Here is a 22,694-nt window from a genome sequence, read left to right on the forward strand (position 1 = left end):
TAATTCTGTAGAAAAATATCCATCAATCAAATTATTTTTACAGTTTTTCGAAATTACTACTACCTTGAATTTTTAAAACTTTTATGTGGCTTTGCACTATTTACTAAATGTACCCTTAGATTGGGTCACCTACTTTTCTACTTTTGATAACAGATTAAACCGAAAGTAAAAATTTCTAAAACATTAAGTACAGAATTTCAATCTTATAAACTGTTGATAACAATACAAAATTCAATGATTTCATAAAAGATTTGAGAAAGTTGTATAAACACGTTTTATTGAATTTTAATCAGCGTGTATTATGATTGCAATCATTCTTTGAATACTAAAAGATATTACTAATATCATAAATTAAAACATATATTAATACAGCTCATCGGCTTTCATGCCATTCTAATTTTAAATGGCTTTCAATAATCTATATACTGTAGATTGCTTTTATTTAAATACAAGATTTTATTCCAGCAGGAATTATAAGCAAAGAAAGTAATAAGTTAATTAGGGATTTTATATCGTAATAAGATGTTTAAAGACAAACACTCAGAAAAAAATGTTTAATTCATAGAAAATATGCATCGGTTCTTAGTCAAAGCAAATTTTGAAGTTATTTTTGATTAAATGAAAACAATATGTTAAGGAAACGGTTTCATTAATTTAAAACAAATATTTTTCTGAGTGCTTCAGTAATTCTGAATCTTTTTGATGTTTTCCATTTTCATTACTGATCCAGTTTGAAGACATTAATGACTAAAAATTCAGCAACTTGTTTGGTTTTGAATGTATATAGCTTAAAATCATGAAACATTGAACATCTTTTTGAAATTTATATTAAAGATTTGTAATTGAAGACTTTTCAATTGTTTATGTGTATAACTTAGAAAGAGTTGACTTTGATAGTTTTTTTTTTAATTTTTAAATTTTGCAGATTTACAATTAGCAATTCTTCAATTTTAAAAATTCATAAATTCAAATTCTGAATTTTTGAGACATTGGGCAGTTTAAAAATGCATTCACTGATATTTATGATGACATTTTAAGACAAATTTACCTTCTAGACCTTGCAATGCATACAGAAGTCCATATTAGTCTATGATTTTTGTCATTTCAAATCAGAAAATTTCTGAATTTTTTGCATTTTCATTTCAAATGAACATTAAAAAAAATTAATTTATCTGTTTAGATCCAGTTCTTTTAGTTCAGACAACTTAATCAAGTTGCTACTAATACTTTATGCATTGAGAGATCTAAACTAGGAAGTCTATAGTCATTATGATTTACATATAAAGTTTCAGCTGTGTTATTACCACTGTTAAAAAAAAACAATATAAATTACTGTAAAGTTGTATTAGTCCCTTCGTTGGCAGCGAGAAATACACAAAGTGCCCAAAATGAGAGGCAAATTTTTTATCCTGAAAATTTTTACCCTGGGGTTTTTGAGTGCACTATATTTGGGCCACCATTTCGAATTTTCTAATTTTGATTTCAGATTCGCAGCCAGCCCAAAAACCCCCATGTAATACTTGGATGCCAAATCAGAGCAAGTTAAATAGGAAAAAAAGGGATTGACGTGCTACCGCGTCAATATATGCCACACAGGGCACAGATTAAGTTGACGCGTCAATGCCAACAAAGGGTTTCAACAAAAAGTTGAAAAAATTTGTATATCTGTATTCCTGAAAAAGCTTAAAAACGCGTTTTTTTGCTTCGACTTCGGATAATAAGGTCGGATTCATTCGGATTAGAACCTTGCTTTGACCTCTGATTAAATCGGATACAAATCTCTTGGGTCTCACCTCGTATTTGGTCATATTTAGTCAGATTGGCATCCTTGTTTCGAAATCACATTAGTTCTGATTAATTCGGATAGGAATCCTTGTTTAAAAATTATATTGGATCGGATTCAGTTGAATAGAAATCTAGGATTGACCTTGGATTAGGTCGGTCTGATTCGCATTCTTTTTTCAACCGCGGATAAAAATTGGATAGGAATCTTTAGTCCGACTTCGGATTAGATCGGAATGAAACTATTTGGTTCGGATAAAAAGTCCGAAATGAAAATAATTCAAAAGGATAGCATTTTTTCTACCAGAAACTTTCACCAAGGGACCGTGATCTATATGAACTGATTAAATAAAACTGATCATTTTTACCAAAATTTATAATTTTTGATTCTGTGAACAGGATCTTCATCATAATTTCTGGATGACGTTTTAATGGTTTTTCAGCAGCAACGATCTATCCAAAGAATAATAATGATTTGATTAAAAAAAAATATAATCTATATTTAAATTTGGCGGCGTTAATGGAAGTTCATCAAGTTAAGCGCAGAGGGCCAGGTATAAATTTCCGTCAAAGAACGTTGACGGGCAAAAATGGAGGTTTGACTTCAGAGGCTGCTCCTTTATCTGAGAATTTCACATTTAAACATCGACGTTTAGAATATTTAGTATAAGATAATCTCCAAGAAGCCTCCTAGTCATCGTAAGTATAAATATAAAGAACAATAATCTAAATGTATTATCGTAAGTAATGACATTTTATGTTTAAAATGGAGACGCGACGGTTGGGAATTTGAAAGATGGCTGTGTTTACGAAAGTTTAAATGCCTCGTAAAAGTTATCTAAATCTATAATATTATGAATTATTTATAGCGTTGTTAATTTCCTGTCTTTATTTTTTGAAAAATATAAAAAAAGCTACTTTTGGAACTTCCTTTACAAAATTTATAATAAACATAAAAGACCTTTCTATTATCTCCTCTTCGTTTTAATTCGTATACTACGACTATTTCTACAAGGGTTTTGAAGACCTGGATAACGTAATGAGTTCAATTTCTACTAAAAGACGAAGTTGTACCCTAATTAAAAGGATTACATCATTTCGAATTTTAAACGATTTTCCCATAAATCTTACGAATACTAAAATTTTATTAATTTTCTGAAGATTGTTAAAAATGCCATAACTTGGAAGTATAAAAATAGTAAGTTATGGTAATTTATACCATTAGTAAGTATTAATTTTTATTCTCAGACAACACAGCGAATATCGTTTAATCAAAACGTGATTAAAAAATGGGGAATTTCACGAGTAAATTATTTTATCATGAACACGATAAACCGAAGCAGTTTAATTCATCATCGTTAGTTTTGGAAAATCACGACACATGCACACCCCAGCCACATAAAAGAAAATCTCTTATTGACCCCAGATCAGCAACTTTAGGAATAGTCAGAACTCCAATCGAGGTAAATTTATTTTCTTCTTTCTTTCAGCAACATACTAAATACCTTTTCCATATATTGTATAGTTTTATATTAATTATATTTCAGTTCTGGCCTGAGATAGACACAAAATAGGGAAAATTATCATACATATATAAAGACCGTTTTATTTTCCGAATGGCAGATAATGTATTTTTATATTATTAATAATAATATGTAGCATTTTTTTAACTCAAAAACATGAATTAAGTAACACGAAAAGCTGACGTGAGTTCGAAAAAAAGAACGAAAGCAACTTTCAGGCAAACTTGCAAACTAGCCTTACGAAAAAATATAATAAGAATATCATTATAGGCCCATGATGGATTTCCTATCATTTTTTTTCGTAATTATACGAATTAAATTATTTTAATTAAATTAAAATAATACAAAAGTATCTAACGAATTAATGTAAATAGTAGACAAGTGCAGCACAAATGAAGTTTACACAGAAAAATTCCCCTGATATGTTTAAAATAGCTTGAAATTTCAATGAAATCCTTTTATACCTTTACAAATATTTTTAAATCCATTAAAATCTTTCAAGTGTATTAATATTCCTATAAAATGAAATTAATTAAATTTATTCCCTGAAGTTGTCTACAAACCTCCCAAAATTGACGAAATTCCCTCAAATCTTTGAAATACTTGAAGGTTCAATGAAATCCCGTAAATATTGTGAAATTCCTTTAAATATTTGGAAATCCTATAATATTCTTTGAAATTCTTTGGAATCTCTCAAAATAAACTAAAGTTCTTTGTACGTTTTTTAAAATTCCTTCATATCCCTTAAAACGGTTGAAAACCGTAGAAATCCTCAAAGTAAAATTTATTTTATTTCCGAAAGAATATTGTTGAAATCACTTAAAATTTAATTATTCATTACAATCTTTGGAAATCGTAAAAATCCATAAAATTAAATTTTTAATTTCTTTAATATAACTTAAAATAAACGTACTCATTAAAATTCTCGAAAAATAACCGCTCAAATCACTAGAAATCTTTGGTGATTCAATAAAATTCTTTAAATTTTGTGAAATTTCTTGTTAAAATGGCTTACAATTTTTTTAACCCGTAAATCGTTTGAAATCATTTCAGGTATTACAAAATCTCTTAAATCTTGCAAAATTCCTTGAAATACCTTATGCGTTTATTTGTTTGAAATTATTTTAAATTTTTTTAAATATATAAGTATATCATCGTAAAAATCCATTAAAATCTTGTGAAATTCCTTGGAATAATTTTGTATTCATTTACAAAAATTCCCGAGAGAATCCATAAATTCGAGCTTAAAATCTTTGGAATGCCAACCAAATTCATTAAAATTTCTTGAAATTCTTTGTAATGTAAGTTCTCTTATAGCCATTGAAATGTTTGAAATCTGTAAATAGCCTCAAAAATCATTTGAAATCCTACGTTAAGTAAAGAAATCAATTATTCGGTTTTATTTTCTATATTGTTGGCATAATTCTTTAAATATTTTAACATTATTTAATACTGTACTTGTTTCTTATCACGATTTTCTTCTACAATCAAGAAAAAATTATAATAAATTCATGATAGTTCTAGGTCTAATGTTCTAATTGCATTTCCAATAATATTTTTTCATGCGAGTGTAACGACAATCACAGAAAGTTACGAATACGTTAAACAGTTTTAAAATTCTGAAAAAACTGTTAAACTACGAAAATACGCGTTCTACTTACGCAAAATAAGTGGTGACGCCCCCAAGAAATCTCAGGCCTAAATTTACTTCAACATGAAGATTCGATCACTTGTCAGATTTTGTATGCTAAACTTATAATTTTAGATAATCTCATCTTCTCCAAAGGAAACAGAAGTAGTGATCAGCGCCGTGCCAAAGTATTTACAGCGAAAACCTTACTTGGAAACAAATTTCGATGTCACACCAACATCCCCGACTTTGGAGGAATCGTTAGATCCAAGATCTCCAAACGTAGACATGCCACGAACTCCAATTCTGGTAACTTACATTACTTTTATATGGATCTTAAGATTGGAGGAACAGATCAAATAAATAATATGAAAATAACCAAATTTATTTTTTCTTGAATAAAATTTTTTGTGAGTCAAAATTATAGTAGAATATTTTATTGTTACAGCTGGAGACTCTTCCACAAACCGACACTCCAAAATTCTCTGGCTCGCATCGTCGCAGCAAAAATCTCTTGCTAAGCGAAATGCGTCAAAAGATGTTAGGACTTGACCCCAGATCGCCAGCGTATGACTTTGACAGGACGCCTATTTTAAAACCAAAATCAGTCGAAAATGCCAAGGCCCGCTCTCATGAAAATCTAAACACCAGCATTTACGACACCAAAATTCCATCCTCGAGATTATCCTTCTGCGAAACCACAACCTACCTCGATGTTCCTGAAGTTAACGTTCTGCCGGATGTTGTTGCAAGCTTAAATAATTCCGAATCTCCGAGCAATGCATCCGACTCAAGTTGCAGTTCTGGCAATGATACTTGTTCGGACAACAGTGCATGCACAGTGTTGAGGAATTTACATGAAGATTCTCTGGACAGCTCCTTTGGCAGTTCGTCCTCTGACTCTTCTCTCGAAAATCCAAGAGCAGAAAAGAAAACTGAGGACTGGGAAGCAAAACTTGTAGCCGATTCAGAGAACATCATTGACAATGTTCTACTCACTGCTATGAAAGATTTCGAAGTGAAATTTAACGAAGCGGAGAATAAAATCAAAATTTGGAGAGATACGCTGAGCCCGGTGAGAGAAGCAAATTCGGATTCTGTTGTTGGCTGTGTGTCAGAGGCTCGTACGGAATTCACGAGTCCGAAGGATGAAGTTATTATAGAATTTGACGACGGGGATTGTAATCTGCAAGGAACTATAAAGAAACCAGATAATATTTTGCGAAAGAGTGAGTCGGAAGAGAAGAAAAAGAAGAGAATAGTCCAAAAAGAAATAGAGGGCAAGAAGCTCTTCAGTCCCAGTAAAAAACATATCACTGAGGCTAAGAATCTTGATATACTTTCGGTAAGGTTTTTACAAATTAATTTAACTTTCAAAGCCAATTTTTCGCGCCTTCACACCCCTCCTCTCTATCGTACTTTTTCCAGAGTTTTGTCATTGCAGATAATTTCCGATTTTTAAGTTGAGTGCTAAAAGTTGAGAATTTTAAATTTATAAGTTCATATCTTGGGAAAATTGTATTCTGCTGGTGGCGGATGATTATAAATTTCCAGTCAGAATCATATTATTTTTTGAAAATTCGCCGTTCCAAATCAAAATTGTATTTCTTTTGGAAAATGCACTGATATAAGTTAGAATTATAATTCTTCGTGAAGATTTCCCTTTCCAAGTCAGAATTACAAAATTCCTTGTTCCAGATCTGAATTATTATTTTTTTATGAAAATTCTCTACTCCAATTCATAATTCAGAATTGTAGTCTTTTTTTTATTTCATTCTAAAATCTGTAAATTATTAAACATGCAAGTGCAGCCACCACTTGGTAAAAGTTCTGCGCAAAGAAATTTTAAATTGTTTTTTAATTTCAGATTCGAAATTTAGCCAATAAGGCCATTATTACAATCAACCCTCGTTTTGTCGAACGTAAAAAGTAGGTCATTTATTATTGAAGAATGAAATTGTTGTAAATCATGCACCGAACGTATTCCTTCGGAAAATTTCCTGCTCCAATTTAACATTTTCCAATTGAACTTCTTTTTTTAATTCAGTTATAACTCAAAATTCTATTTCGTTTGGAAAATTCCCTGTACCAACACAAAATTATCATTCAATTCAAAAATTTCCTTTTCAAATTAACATTACAAATATCTTTTTCAAATTGCCCAGATTCAAATCATAATTACAGTTTTAATAGACTTTTTAGACTATTAGACCTTCGTTTTGTGATTGAACAAACTGATAGAGTAATAAAATATCAAAACCTTTGTAATATTCATTTTAATACAGTAATTGAATGAAAAATACTGGTCACTAAATCAAATATCCGGTCATTCTCCTGGTCAGATTATTAATTGGAAAACTTACTCAAGAAGCTAGCAGACCTATTTTATGAATAATTGAAAACTATGATACTATTAAATCTTTTCTCTTGCAGAATCGAACGCCGCTAAGGAATAGATCGAACAGTAACAGTAAGTCGCACGGGACAGTTTTAAAATCGCCACATTTGCGGCGAAAGGCGCCTTTCGCTATGCGAATGCATCAAGAAAACACTCCGCCAAATGGAAAAAAGACTCCTTTGAAATCGAGGTTAAACCACACAAAATGGGACGGAGACTCCACAGTGATTATATAATTAATATATTAAATTCTTTGCAGAATGAATTACCATTACGAAGTAAATAATTTAAAATTAAGATGAATCTTTCAAGAAGCAGTTTATGTGTTTCTTTACAAGCTTGTGAAGAAATGAAGGATGTCTGACTAAGGGTACAGGGACTATAAATTATGTTTTTAAATTGAGAACTAAACGCGAAAAATTTTAGAAAATTAGACCTCTTTAATAATTAGGTTACTACTTATTTACGCCTCAGTGCTTTTTTGCATTGCTTGTCGTATCTGATCTTTGGCGACTTGAATTGATGTCTTCAGATCTGCACTGGGTCGTACGAGTTGAGTCACACTGAAAGTAAATGTATAATACAATATTAAGTAACACTCTGTTTTTCATTGTAAGAAAATAATAAAAAGACTGCTTTTTCTATCTACCTTGGATCTTTTATCACAATCCGTTTTTTCGTCTCAGTTCTGGGTAGAATTTTGATGTTGATACCACTTTCGACCTTCTTCGCATTTATGAATACTTTTTTCTCTGGTTCTACTCGCCTTGCTATATTCCTGGTATCTATAAGTTGAGGTCGAATTACTCTAACTTTTGGTCCTTGGTCAACAGATTGTCCCTTATAGTTCTTCCTCTTCAATTTTCGCGAATTTGCAGTTCTTATGATGGTTTCGTAGGGTTGATAAGGAGCTTGTAGTAACTCAGGAGACGGTTTAATAATGTTTGAAGGCCTAATTATGTTGTTGTATTGAATTCCAGATGACGTACTTGCGCTACAAAATTCTTGAGGAAGACTCGGTTCTTTTACTTGTGACATTCCGTTTCCTAAACTTTCATTGGGGTAATGCGCATCGAGTCGTTCCTGAGTTAAAGGCAATGCAGGTGTTTTTTTCTTTCTATGATACTGTTCCCTAGAATAATGTTTTTAATTTATTTAGGGTTTCCAGGAATTAACCATGGACTAGATATAAAAAATTACGTACTGTTCAACAAATTGGTCGATTTCAGGATTGGTGGGATCCAATTTGTGTCTTTTAATCCTGACCGTGACATCCTTATTCCTCTGAATAAGTTTTGCTCTTGTTTCCGAAATACTTTCTAGTTCAGGCGCATAGCAAACATGCAAGAGACCGCCGTAAAAATTTTTACAATCGACGAAGCGTTTCGCTATTCTACGAAATGTAATCAAAATTTATATTTAAATCGCTATTCAATTCTAAAGGTCATACGAAAATTATGTGCTTGTAAAGACTTATGTTATTATGATCATTATATGAACCTGGCACTCTGTATGCGACCATAATGCACGTGAAAAGCTTCGGTGAATTCTTCCGATGGATAATCGGGGAGTAAACAAAGTTTTTTAATTTCACCGTATGGAGAGAAAAGTTTCTTTACTTCCTTATTTAATTGTAGTTTTGGGACTCCACAAACTAATAAATGCGTCGATTCGTCGTTGATTGTATAAACCTAATGCAGAGAGCTAGAGTGTCAAGGAAACCTCAAGAATGCAAGTTCAGGAAAAAAAATATAGAGAAACAATGAGTAATAATATGTGAAACATTAAGTCAGGTGTCCAGCATGCGGTAAACGCGGGATTTAAAGCGGGAAACTTTCGTTCTTTTTTGAATTACGACATTTTAACCACATTTTCTACCAAAAAGTACAAAATGACTTGGAAAGGTTCAAACGATTCACGTGCAAAATATATACTTGATAGTAGAAAAGGGAACTTTTCCACCAAAATTTAAACCAAAAAGAAAGAACTTATTGAAAAAGTATGAAGTTTATTTAGTTGTTTATGAGAAAATTATTATTCCAGGCCTCACAGTCCCTGTGGGATAAAATGTAGAGGCAAAAGGAGATTTTTTGTCACGCTCATAGGGTACTTTTTTGCGTTCAAAGAGCAACAAATAAAAAATATTAAAATTATTAAGTTTATTTATTTGTTTTTGAGAAAATTATGATTGCAGGCCTCACAGTTCCTATAGTATAAAATATAAGGACAAAAGGATCTTTTTTGCCACACTCATAGGGTACTTTTTTGCGCTGAAAGGGTAACAAATTCACGATAAATGTAAAACATTTAAAAGTAATTCAAGTTAAATTCAAAAGAAATCAAATTCACTGGAAAAAAAATTTGAAAACAAAAAATGCCATTGATTACCGTAAAACTCGAATTAGTTTAGAGAAATTTAAGGTCAAAGAGAAGAATTCGATAAATTTCATAAAAATTGAAGGTAAATAAAAAATGAAAAGAAAACAATGCAAAAATATGAAAAAATTAATTTAATTCAGAAAATTTGAAACGAATTTAGAAAAGTTCAAGGATATTCCAAGCTTAGAAGAAATCAAGTAAATTAAACCACAATTCAATTTAAATTCAAATATTTTAAGGACCGAAAAAATTCCATTGATTTCAGTAAAATTTGAGTGAGTTTAGAAAAATGTTAGGTAAATGAAAAGAATTAGATATATATATTTTTTTAATGCATTGATTTGAGTAAATTTAGAAGAATTCAAGGCGAATTCCATATGAATTGCAAAAAATATTTTAAAATCACTTGAAATCCATTAGAGTATTTCAAAAGTCTTCGAAGCCCCTTCAAAGTATTAAAATAAATAAAAAATATTTGAAATTTTTTTTAATTTTCTAAAATATTTCCAATTCTTTCTATATTTTTTTTAAATCTCTTGAAACTTTTTAAAGCCGTTGAAACCGCATGAGAATCTTTTATAATGCCCTCAAATATTTCAAATCCTTTGAAATCCCATTAAATGACTGAAATCAATAAAAAATTTCTTTGCATCTTTTTAAATAACGTAAAATATTTCAACTTAAAATTTTTTCAAGATTTCCTTTGCATTTTTAAAGCTCTTGAAAATGCAAAGGAATTCAAAAAATATCTTGAAATATATTTTTTTAACTTACATTTTTTTAATCCATTGAACTAAGTAAAATTAAGTAAATTTAGAAGAATTCAAGTGAATTAAATTAATTGAAAAGAATTTAAAGGAGTTCATGCTAAATAATAGGAATTCAGGGTGAATTCTCAAAAATTATATTAAACATTTTCAAATATTTGAAACCCTACAAAATACCTCTGACGACATTTCCGGACCTACTGGAAAATTCATTACAATATCTTAAAACCTTATGGGTTCTGTAAAATCGTTCCATATCTTCCAATATTCAGGAAAATTCTTTATCCTAAAATATTTCAAACGCTTTAAAATCTCTTCAGAATAATAAAAATAATTTAAAAAAATCCTTGGAATATTTTTAAATTTTTTGAAATCCCTTGATAATTTTAAAAGCTCTTTAAAAATCCTTAAAAGTGTTGAAAACAATACGCTAAAATCTGACAAATCCGTTCAGATTATTGCAACCTATTGAATATTTCTCGGCATCTTAAAAAATAACCTTAAATATTTCAAAAGAATTCATATTTCAAAATATTTCAGGTCAGAAATAAGTACAGAATATATATTAGATAGCGATTAACCAAAGAGTTATTTATTAAAAGAAAAATGACTATACTGGTTTTTGGTATTTTTTCTCAAAATATCTGACTCTTGGAAGCTTTGATTATATTATAAATTTTTTTAAGGTTCCATTATGGGCTGAAAATAGGGTACCATAGCAAAGTGACCATAGGGACCAAATCTTGGAAATAAGGTAATTTAGGGACCTTAACGGAATATAGGGTACAATAAAGGAGATAGGGACCGGTCTGCGAGGCCTGTTATTTATATAATTTTTATAATTATTTCCATATATGTCAATTTTTTATTGTTTTGGGAGGCTAACAAAGTCTTACCAAGGATTTGTTTTATACACTGCACTATAAAAGGCGTTTCTCATACATGAAGGATTTTTTTCTTGATAACAATTAGCTAAACAATGTGATATGTCTACACGGAGAGATATTTCGGGAGATTAATTCACGGTATATATATTTTTTAAATATTTTTTTCTATTTTACACATACGACTGAGTGTTTGACAAATTTACTGCATTTACATTTTTATTTTCTAGAGATATCCAATTTTTTTAGCGAATCTGTATTAGCCGAAATTCCTTAAATTTATCAGAAAAAATATCTCGTGTCATTACATTTTTTTTAAACCGTGGGTCTTTTAAATATGAATTAAGTTTCGTAGAAGAGTGTTGTATAAATTTGGTCAAGATTTAAAGAATTCATTTAATTTGCTAAAAAAATACAGATAATAAGATAAGAACTCTGGGATACATTATACAATATACATATAACCATTTTGCATACATTATTAGCCCTATTTTTTTTAGGAACACAATAAATTATCACGAAAATCATTTATATAGGAAATTTTTTTATCTAGTTTGTATGGGAACTTTAAAAATGCCTGCGGGAAATTTTCTCGTAGGTGTCCGCTGGACACCATTTATATTAATTGGAGCTTTGAATAAAATATTCTAAAATATGTACAAGATACTAAAGAGTCTAACAAAAAATCATAAAATGTAGAAACGAATTTTAAATCCTGAAATGAAGTTCACAATTTTATATAATACAAAATTTGTAATAAAAGTGGTAGAAATAACACTATTATCATGCAATTTTTCGAGACAAAAGTATAATAAAGGTAATAAATAATAAAGAGTAATAAAATCTAAATTGTTTAGAGTAGGATACGTATTCGCCACGCTACCTTGACAGCAGTCAATTTTTTTCCCTGTCTGTAAGGAATTCTTGTCCTACAAAGTTCCTGTTGCTCATGATGTGGAAGTTTCTCAACAGTGATTTTTTCTGTCATTTTTATCTAATTGTTATGACACCATAAAATATCTTCAAAAATAATTGACAGTACACTGGATTTTGAGGTTAGAACATGTAAACATGCTCTAATGCCAAAAAGAATTGATCGAAATATATTTTCTGCATTATTTTCTGAGCTGTAAAAAGAGGAGAATTTTGTAACGGAAAAACTCTTGCAATCTTATTCTTCTCCTTACAGATTTTTAGTTAACATGTGCCGACCTTAAAAACAAAGCAGGCAAATGTTTTAAAGCGCGACTGTCGCGCTTTAAACAGCTCAGGTTTATTTTTCCGTCACCAGATCTCGACACCAATCAATTCCGCTTTTTTCTGAAAATAGACTATAATTTTGATTTTCTCAAAACAAAACCGAAAAATAAGTCTCTTAATTATACTGAGCTTTATAGAATGGTTAACATGCGTTTCGAAACATCTATTTCTTCTGACTTATCGTCTAAAAAAGCCAAATTTGACCACTGCGCAGCCGGATGTGGGGAGATGCGCCGGAAGTCTTGTTAGAAAGTGTAATGGCGGCGAACACACACCAGACGTGAAGATTTCGTAGCATTCGTCCGTTAATTTTTGCTGGTGTAAACGCGTCGGTAAAGCGATAAAAATAGACTACGTTATTTTGTGCAAACTTTTTGATCGAAAGTGATCAATAATAGTCGAATTTCCTTGGATTAGAAACCGATTTGGAAGATTCGCCGAATAGTGTCGACACGCCAAGGGAGTGTGTCTCAACGGTAAGCACAGGGCGGTAGATTGTTTTTAATCGTTTTATTTCCGAGCCTTAATTTATTTCCGTTTAAAAATTAGAAATATAAATTAAATTTTTAGTTAAGAATACAACATAGGTTAAGTGGGCTGACTTCTCCAACAATAGTTCTCAAAGTATTGAACGTTTTTCCTGTATTTGTTTTATATATTTTTTTATCAATATTAACCTTCCGCAAACATTTCTTATATTCCTATTTTAATTTGTGTAATTATCCAAAAGTAAAGCTTAATTGGCACTGCAGCGGATCATTAAATTGATTTATGATGTAAAGTGGCGCACATATTTTTATTTGTAGGACCTAAACAAAATTAGAACAATGTTTATTGAACAGCATTTGAATAAAAATAGACCGTGCATACGTGTACCAAAATTTCGATACGATCCACCAAATATTTTCGGTATGAATACCTGGATCTGGAAAAAGGCGCTGCTTATGTCGAAATTTCAGTACAACATGAGATACTTTCATATTTATATTAATTTGATGAAAATTTGTTTCAGGTTTAAAGTTTCGGACAAGATGAAAAATCTTGTTTTGCATCTCATATAAGAGATAAACAAAACTGATCAAATATTTTTTAAGAACGATAATGATAATGCCTACATATAATATACATTTATTCTCTAACAAAAAAGTACATAAAATTTTCTATAAATTAATTTGCGAACTTTAGATGAAAACTCATTTCCAATATTTTAGCCTTCTTCTTTTTCTCCAACTTCTATTGCAGATGTTAAAATGTTCCAAACTTATGAAGAATGCCTTTTTCAGCTTTTTAGCTCTGGTACTGAAGATGGATGGATTTTCATTTCTAATTTAATTCCACGATAAATATGCACTCGATAAGTGCATATTTTAAACCGCATTCCTCGAAAAGTTGAATCTTTGTGAAAACAAAAAAAAAAAATAAATAAAATGGCAGCAAACGCGCAATTCGCAACTCCCCCTCCTCCAATCCTCCCGAATTTGTCGGTTCCTCCACCACCAACACCAAATTTATCAGCACCCCCGCCAACATTAACTACCATAAACACCTCCGGAAACTACCAACATCGGTACAACAATCATAGAGACGGAAACCGTGGTTTCTTCAAGCCTTTTAGACCCTATCATGCTCCAAAAGTAATACCCGGAGGTCCAGATGCTTTGCAGGATGAATTTGACGGTAAAAGGCTCCGGAAGTCTGTCATGCGGAAGACAGTGGATTATAATTCAGCAATCATCAAAAGCTTAGAGGTAATGTTCGAAGGATACTCAACATTGATAATCTGACGATTGCAGGTCTTTTGAGGAACCCGTTTTTATATTTTTTAGAATCGAGTTTGGCAGAGAGATTACAGAGATAGGCGAGCTCTTCAACCTGACGTGATATACTATCCGGATTTGCTTCCCCCTCCGAGTTATGTAGACAATCCCATTAATGCTGTCACAACAAGGTTCGTGAAAACAGCCACGAATAAAATGCGATGTCCTATCTTTTGTATGGCTTGGACACCAGAAGGAAGGCGTCTCGTCACAGGAGCTTCTAGCGGGGAATTCACGTTATGGAACGGTCTTACATTTAATTTCGAAACAATCCTACAGGTGCGATGTCCACAAATAAAGAAATTTAAAAATAGTAGACCTTTGAAAAATATACACTTTGCGGTGTAAACTTTAAATATTAGATTCAGCAAGAAGTATAAATTCTTCAAATTTCACGTTGAATTAACTTGTTTTCAAATTAACTCTTAGAAATTCATACTTGGATGCAATGTTCTTTTTTAAATTTGTTAAATTCAATTTCATATTGTTTAAAAAATATGTTTCTTAATAGAGTCGTATGTGAAGCATAAAATATCATGGATTAAACATAACTTTTGCCAAGCAAACTACCATAATAATCTGCAAATAATTTATATGATACGTTACAAATTTTTATTTTCATTTTGTTGGGCGTTCAAATGTGTGACATCTTTTTAAAGAGTAAAAGAAAAAGTTTATTTATAAATTTAGGATTTGCCCAACAATTCAAAAATATTTTTCAACATTGTTTGCCTTTAAAATTTCAAGGCTGAAATTGATAGTTTTTCGAAGTTGAATATTGAAATTTGAAAACTAACATTTTTACTTCAAGGTATTCACCGTCTTTAAAGTATTCATCGGCCTTAAAATACATAAGCTTTTATTTTTGAATTACAATTTTGAACTCCTCGAAATTAAGACAATCATCAAAACAATAAAGAGACGAGAGATTTTAATAGCTCTGTGTTTTAGATAAAGAGAAAATAATGCAATAAATTAAGAGAATTCTTTAAAATGTAATAAAACCTTTAATAATTTTATTGCATTTTAATTAGAAAAAATATTATCTCGGAATTTCTGGGCATTGTTACTTAAACAATCAAAACATATAATGGTTCACCAAAATATTAAAGATTAACACATACCAATGAAATCTAAATAGTATGTTGAGACCATGTTGAGCTCAAACTCAAGAAAATATATATATTTTTTTCAAACCAATCAACGTTCACACTAAACGCAACATGGAGATGAAAATTTGGGAAATTAAATAAGAAGCACTAAGAAAAGTTTGTCGGGTCCTAAATTTTTATAATTATCAAAAAGTTGTAAAAGTTTTTTTTGTACAAAAGTCGGATTTAAAACAAAATATATATAAAGAAAATCTTTGAGTTTACGCTCACATGGTGTTAATAACTTATTTAAATTTCATATCAACAGTTCTAATTATTATTAGCATAAGATAAAATTATTTACTAGTAGTTTTCGATTAAAAATGTACCTACTGAGGTCTAAATTGATTTAAAAACATGTTGGTTCCCGTAGCATTACAAATACGGAGAAAGAATAAGGAAAAGAGAGTTTGGTTTTGTGGTCTCTTTCCTTTTTCTCCCTTTTTTCCTTTGTTATATAACTCACTAATGCGCCGAATACACTGTTTCTTGTAAAAATACTTTTTTCATTTTTAAGATTTTTTTGTTGCAATTAGGTTGCATACATTCATTTTTTACATTATTTTTTCTAACTAATGTTTGGAAACGTAAATATTTTGAAAGGCTTTTTGTACGATTCTGTTGCACAATTTGACTTTCTTTAAGTTTATGTTTTTAAAGATTCTTTTGTAACTTTAATAAACAGACACTGAGCCATAGCCCTTGTTGTCGTTCTTTAAAGTTCGGTTCTTGGTCGACTCTACAGATCCATTTTGTCAAAAACGGAATGCTGCATATATATTTATGTGTTTATTTCATAAAAATATGATTATTTTAGCACTTGATTTGCAAGCACAAAATGTGGTCCTTAATTTTGTTTAGGCTCATGACAGCCCAGTGAGGACAATGGTGTGGTCGCATAACGAGAGCTGGATGGTGACAGGAGATCATGCAGGCTACGTCAAGTACTGGCAGAGTAACATGAACAACGTCAAGATGTTTCAGGCGCACAAAGAAGCGATTAGAGGACTCAGGTATAGCATCCACCACACTAGTCCTTACGTCTATTGCGGCACTTTAATCGAGAATGCGCCCATTCTTGCTGTAGTTAAGAGATTAAACGCGGCTTTCACTCTCTTCTGTTTCTGGGTTGTCTCTATTCACGTCGCGGCTGTTTCGGTTTTTGTATGGGTGCAAATGTGACTTAGTTTTTTGTTTGCAAAAGAAGCATGAATTAAACTTACTAAACGCAAGAAAGTATTTGCCTTGGTAAGGCATTTGCAAATTGATTTGAGGTGAGAGTCGTGTAGAGCGTTCAGTTTGGTAGACAAATAGGCGACATTAAATGGAAGATTATTTTTTCCATTTGGTGACGTCTAAGCTGATTTCAAGAAGTCTGAAATGGTCATTGCTTGAAGTGACATTGTAGCATTGAGTAAGGAGTCAGTTTATCGTAATCTCGTAAATAAATAAAAATAAAGATTAGCGTTTAGAAATTCGGTCCTTACAATTCCTTTACTGCGTCTGATCCTGATAAAAGATTAGGGCGTTGTGTATAGTGTATTATTTTTCTTTTTGAAAGCGCGAATAAACTTATTTTATTTGATCCTTATGGACCTAAACTTGTATCTCCTAATCTGTCAGTGAGGTAAATAAAAGTTTCATTAGGTCCTTACGGTTCTTGGTCCGAGAAGCATCTTTATATCAGCATGTCGGGAGAAGATGTATCATAGAAATAAATATTAATAAAAAATACAGCTGCACCCAGTCGAGATTCCCACTGAATAACAATAAAGATGAAATCCTGCCTCCTTCACATCATCCAGTTGACGATTATAAATAAATTGATATATCTCAATAAAGCCGAATAGAGATACTCTTTTTCTATGTGATGATACAAATTGGATGAATATTTAATAAATAAAGCATCTTTGTTTTGTGTCGCTCACTGTGCCCTGTGGGCGAGAGAGAGTGAGAGAATTAATTGCGAATCATGTACACCTCCATCATTTTTTGTGCAATAAATGCTAAATTTGCAAAAAATATCAATCTTGGAGCATCGTCCGGTGGTCATGTGGCATCAAAAGTAAACTCGAGGTGCATGAGACGCTGATACGAATCCATCTTTGTTGAAATAGCTGCAAGATTGTCTTTGAGTGCCAGATATGACTATCGGAGATGATTTTTTGTTTCTTTACAATCACATCTAGACGCTCCTCTTAATTAATTTCGGTTTGGTCCTTAGCATATTACCAGACTTGAATTTCTCGTGATTATCGAATCTACTTTTCAAGCATTCCCGACTTTTTTTAAACTTAGTGCATTAGAGATTTTATGGTCGCGCTCTGCCTTCCCGAAAGTATTAAAAGCTTCTACTTCTGGCATGCATTACTAATCGCGAGATGTCCTGGAAGAAATTAAAAGACGTGCTCGTAGAAGAAATCTCAACTCTCAAGACGTGTAACGGTTTTCATTTCCTCGTTAATCCTAATTTTTTATGGATTTGTGCATTTTGTCTGGATTAATAACGAATCGACAAGCAGGATTTCACCAAGACATGGCGATCGTTGATGAAAACCAAAAACGCTCAATAAATTTTTTTTTAACCTTGATACATAATATATTCATGGCAATGATCAATAAAGAGATTTCACAAAACAATCCTCGTATGATTCCTTGATGAAATAAAATAAGGTATATAAGGGTCGTTGTCATAAATTTGAGAATTTTGGACACTTTTATTTTCGAGAGAAAAATACGCATGCAAACCAGCTCAAGTTTTCGCATTATTTTATTTTCATGGTTCCCCTTAACCCTTTCAACATTGCGTAAATTTTCTCTACTTTTTTATTTGAAAATTCTGCGTAAAAGTACTTTGATTTAAATAATATATTCAGGCATTTTTTCAAAGATATTATGAACCATGCTGCTGACAAAATTCTCAACTTCTTGGCAACAATCCATAAACTTTAAGTATCTTTGTTTTAATAACAATTGCGTACTTTTCGCAAAGATGGCAACAAAGAGAATAAATAAAATAGCTCCTTTCATGTTAAATAAAGAATTTTTATATGCTATTGCAATAAATTAGTAATCAAACAGCGCACTCTAGTTTATAACTATTGTTTTTTTGGACGGGTAGTTTCAGTCCGACGGATCACAAGTTGGCTACTTGCAGTGACGACGGAACTGTCAGAATCTGGGATTTTCTGCGTTGCCACGAAGAAAGAATTCTCAGGGGTATACATTCCTTTATATTCACATAATTATTAGAATGCCTTTAACAGTTTTCACATCTTCTGGTGCAACAATTAAACTCTGGTATTCTCATCTTTTCACCAAGTATAATTACAAAAATAGGATATGTGTATTAATTATTCAAATTACCATAGTATCTATTAAAAGAAAATATAGATTACCATCGAGAAGTATAACTATTTAAATACCAAACTCTTTTTAATTTAACGACCTTATAAAATGGTTTTCAATAGTTTTTTTTAATGAACTTGATTTTCAATTTGTTCTAAGCTCTTGCAAGAAAATTAATACGATATTACACAAAAATGAAGCTCAGATTCTTGAGAAAAAATCAGCTCACAAATTTTAAAAATAAATATGTTCACCAGAGTAGCCAAAATTTCTAAAGGCTATTATTTAAATGATTTTTTTTTTTCTTCAAAATAATGGTTTCGTTAATGTTATAAACATTCTTAGAAAATGTGTGAACCATTGTTATGTTCGATATTTGTGTAGGTCATGGTGCAGATGTAAAATGCGTTCACTGGCATCCGCAAAAAAGTCTAGTCATCTCCGGGAGCAAGGACAACCAGCAGCCAGTAAAACTATGGGATCCAAAAACCGGACAATCTTTGGCCACTTTGCATGCCCATAAGTCAACGGTAATGGACGTTAAGTGGAACGAGAATGGAAATTGGTTAGTGACAGCGTCTCGAGATCATTTGCTCAAATTGTTCGATCTCAGAAATTTGAGTCAAGAGGTCCAGACTTTCCGTGGTCACAAGAAAGAAGCATCTAGTGTTGCTTGGCATCCGAGTCACGAGGGTCTTTTCTGCAGTGGCGGAAGCGATGGCGCTATTTTATTTTGGCACGTTGGGTAAGAATAGAGCCTAGCTATTTATTAAATTGTAATCCTCAAGCTTTTCATTGTCCTTAAAATTAAAATAATCTGGCTCAAATAAATTGAAAGAGGTAATTGGACATTCTTTTATTCAATTTTCAGAGCTGATAAGGAAGTGGGTGCAATTGAGCAAGCACACGATAGTATTGTTTGGACTCTGGCATGGCATCCTTTAGGTCACATCTTATGTTCAGGAAGTAATGACCATACTTCTAAATTCTGGACAAGAAACAGGCCAGGAGATCTGATGCGAGACAAGTATAATTTGAATACCTTGCCTGCTGGTGCGGCTGGCATGGATGATCACGAAATAGGTACATTTACTTCGCCCACGAAAGTCCTGTCACTTAAAGACAAAATCCTTCAACACCTTTTTTCTATTTTCAGCTGACGAATACGCGGTTATACCAGGAATGGGTCCGGAAGACAGAATCAACGCAGAGGGAGAACAAGAAGACAAGAATGGCGGAATACCGGGTCTTGATCTGGACCACGCGATAGACGAAGGGAAGAAATTCGCTAACAAAAAAGTTCCTTACAGCAAGCCAATTCCTAGAAACTTCCAAGCTCAGTGGAATGAGATGGAAGGCGAAGATCAAGAACAGGTCGAGGCTCTTAACGCTTTTGTAAATCAATTGATCGAAACTACGCCTGGAGCTTTGCCACTGAACGAGGTCCAGCCTAACGCAATTATACTCTATGGGAAAATGATTCCTGTCGAAAGTGAGTCTTTTACATCCGTTTCATTATATTTTTATGAATGGCAATTGACTTTAATTCATCCTTACTTATTACAGGCGGCAGTAAACTTGCGGAGGCGATAACAAAAGGTGCTGATGCGATAAACAAGCTCGTTCAAGCTGGGGAGATAGAGGAACTAAAGGAGGTGATTAGTCAACAGGAGACAGTCGATGAAGATGAAGAATTCCTGAACGACGATGGGGAGATAGATTTCTCAAAGACTCCTGATGTTCAACTTCCCCCACCTTTACCGAGCTCAAAGTTCGCGCAGAATCCCGAGTTGCTTAAGTCTCTAAACCGAGGTGGAAAGCGCAAGTTCGATCAGCTGATTGGTTGGAGTGACGCTGGAGCAAGTGACAGAACGTCCAAAGTACACCAACCAGTTTTTGGTGCTGGAATGAACGAAGATTCGCAGTCCAGTGATCCGGATCAGAGGTATTTGAGGGACCCGAGGGAACAGTACAACGAGGAAGACGACGATGAGGAAGATTACAGGAGGTATATGGATGACGACGACGAGTATAGGTTTGGCAACATGTCGGGATCAACACGGCCCGAGCTTGATATCAGGAACAACTTCGCGGATAAAGACTTCCGGCTCGGAATCAACAACAGCCGGAATTTCATGGAAGATAGGGATAGAGACTCGTATGGAGAAAGGGATGATTCCTTTGGGGACAGGGATCATGAAAGAGATAGGGACGGGAGTAGAGATATGGATAGAGATGGCAGGTCGCGATGGGAAAATGACAAAGAAATCGGCGATAACAGGAAGATGGAGTTCGGAAATATGTTCGACAAGCCACCCAACATGTCGAGTATGCCTCCTCACGTAGGCAGCAACTTGCCGAACCATCATAATATGCAGAACATTAATCCAAACATGCCACCTCCTCCCATACAGAATATGGGACCACACTCGAATATGCCGCCGCATCCTAGCAAAAATATGGGAATGGACAGTTCCATGCCACCTCACATGATGCATCCACCTCCGCCCTTCGGTCCCAACGGACCTCCACCACCTTTCGGGCCTAACTTTAGGCCGCCAAATGGACCAACCTTTGGTCCGAACTTCAGGCCGATGGGTCCCTTCGGGAATCAAGGACCGCCATTTAATAACTTTGGACCTCCCAGCTTTCGAGGTCCGGGACCTAATTCGGGTCCGCCGAATTTCGAGAGGCCAGGGTTCGGACCGAATTTCAGAGGACCCCCGCCGAGAGGTGGAGGTCCAAATTTCAACTCCGGTTTCGGAAACTTTGGACCAAACAAAAATGGACCGAATATGGGAATGGGTAGGGGACCGAATGATAATGGAATGGGTATTAGAAACAACTTTAGTGGTCGAGGTCGAGGACGCGATGGGGATTCTTCGAGAGGGATGGGAAGGGACAATTATTGAAAGATACTATTACAAGTGATTGAACTGACTATGAAAATGTGTACAAAGCCCGAACAAAGTCAACTGTGTGATGTAAAGTTTTCTTTTTTATCTGCGAGCTTCAGATAGAAACACTTTCATCAGACGTGCAGTTTCTTTTTGTGGAATTGCGAACTCTTTAGTCCGGTGAATGCTGAGATCGTAATCTCTTGAGCGACCATTAATATCGAGAAGCAAGAATAATACGATGTTATGACAAAAGGTAGACGTTTCTTGGAAGAGAGAAACGTGAAAATTGTAATATATTATCGTCATTAATTTAAGCCTTAGATGTCCAGTTCGAAATTAAAGAAAGCCGTTCACAAGCTGCCTTGCGAAGGATTGCGTTAATTCGTATTTCGGAGACGAGGCGCTAAGAAAAGGAACTGAGTGGAAGATGCAACTTACCAAACGCAACTGTGTTTGACCCAGAACAGTTTACTTATTCATTGCTAAGAAAATAAATATAAATAAATACGAAAATAAATTTCCTCCTGTCCATTTTCGTCCTTTTTTTTACTTTTTATGAACCAGGTAATGAGAGCTGTTTCAACGTCGTTCAAGAGGAGTTCGGATTTCAACCAACACTCATTTTATGCTCGATTTCAGAAATTCTGGGACATCATTCTCGTTTAGTATTTGGTCTTCTAATTTTTGTTGTATTCGGAAGTTACTTGCTGCACTTTATGTATTATTATTTTGAATTTTTTCATATAGACGGAAAAATTTAAAAAGGTATTATTGCATCTAGGTATTTAAACAAATATTTCAAATAAAGTTTCTAACAAAGCTGTGAAATTAATATTATATATTAAGTCAACATTT

General features: G+C 32.8%; 3 protein-coding genes across 3 annotated transcripts; 2 read left to right on the plus strand and 1 right to left on the minus strand.

The window, feature by feature from the left end:
* The first annotated feature begins 2,370 nt into the window (after positions 1–2,370).
* Positions 2,371–7,981, plus strand: LOC117169295. The gene is made up of 5 exons (XM_033355599.1): positions 2,371–2,481; positions 3,031–3,245; positions 5,071–5,244; positions 5,384–6,280; positions 7,369–7,981. The coding sequence occupies exons 2-5, from the start codon at positions 3,072–3,074 to the stop codon at positions 7,567–7,569; spliced, it is 1,446 nt and encodes a 481-aa protein (XP_033211490.1). The 5' UTR covers positions 2,371–2,481; positions 3,031–3,071; the 3' UTR covers positions 7,570–7,981.
* LOC117169296 lies at positions 7,766–12,601 on the minus strand. The gene is made up of 6 exons (XM_033355600.1): positions 12,576–12,601; positions 12,247–12,490; positions 8,834–9,024; positions 8,538–8,726; positions 7,983–8,465; positions 7,766–7,896 (listed from the first exon to the last, which is right to left on the minus strand). Exons 2-6 carry the CDS (start codon positions 12,349–12,351, stop codon positions 7,797–7,799), a joined length of 1,068 nt encoding a protein of 355 aa, XP_033211491.1. The 5' UTR covers positions 12,352–12,490; positions 12,576–12,601; the 3' UTR covers positions 7,766–7,796.
* A 292-nt stretch (positions 12,602–12,893) lies between these two features.
* Positions 12,894–22,360, plus strand: LOC117168843 (pre-mRNA 3' end processing protein WDR33). Its single transcript, XM_033354699.1, has 9 exons — positions 12,894–13,099; positions 13,907–14,371; positions 14,450–14,719; positions 16,453–16,604; positions 18,713–18,810; positions 19,324–19,684; positions 19,811–20,022; positions 20,096–20,431; positions 20,506–22,360. Exons 2-9 carry the CDS (start codon positions 14,051–14,053, stop codon positions 21,849–21,851), a joined length of 3,096 nt encoding a protein of 1,031 aa, XP_033210590.1. The 5' UTR covers positions 12,894–13,099; positions 13,907–14,050; the 3' UTR covers positions 21,852–22,360.
* The last annotated feature ends 334 nt before the right edge of the window (positions 22,361–22,694 follow it).

Source organism: Belonocnema kinseyi, chromosome 3 (genome assembly GCF_010883055.1).
Source record: "Belonocnema kinseyi isolate 2016_QV_RU_SX_M_011 chromosome 3, B_treatae_v1, whole genome shotgun sequence".
Taxonomy (NCBI): Eukaryota; Metazoa; Arthropoda; class Insecta; order Hymenoptera; family Cynipidae; genus Belonocnema; species Belonocnema kinseyi.

Bases quoted from the DNA above. Each gene is read 5' to 3' on its own strand.
- LOC117169295 (XM_033355599.1), top strand. From the start codon at position 3,072: ATGGGGAATTTCACGAGTAAATTATTTTATCATGAACACGATAAACCG. The intron at 5,245-5,383 runs GTAACTTACATT...TTATTGTTACAG, and splicing joins TGCCACGAACTCCAATTCTG to CTGGAGACTCTTCCACAAAC. The intron at 6,281-7,368 runs GTAAGGTTTTTA...TTTCTCTTGCAG, and splicing joins AGAATCTTGATATACTTTCG to AATCGAACGCCGCTAAGGAA.
- LOC117169296 (XM_033355600.1), bottom strand. From the start codon at position 12,351: ATGACAGAAAAAATCACTGTTGAGAAACTTCCACATCATGAGCAACAG. The intron at 8,466-8,537 runs GTACGTAATTTT...ACATTATTCTAG, and splicing joins ATCGACCAATTTGTTGAACA to GGAACAGTATCATAGAAAGA. The intron at 7,897-7,982 runs GTAGATAGAAAA...ATTTACTTTCAG, and splicing joins ATTGTGATAAAAGATCCAAG to TGTGACTCAACTCGTACGAC.
- LOC117168843 (XM_033354699.1), top strand. From the start codon at position 14,051: ATGGCAGCAAACGCGCAATTCGCAACTCCCCCTCCTCCAATCCTCCCG. The intron at 18,811-19,323 runs GTATACATTCCT...ATATTTGTGTAG, and splicing joins CGAAGAAAGAATTCTCAGGG to GTCATGGTGCAGATGTAAAA. The intron at 20,023-20,095 runs GTACATTTACTT...TTCTATTTTCAG, and splicing joins CATGGATGATCACGAAATAG to CTGACGAATACGCGGTTATA.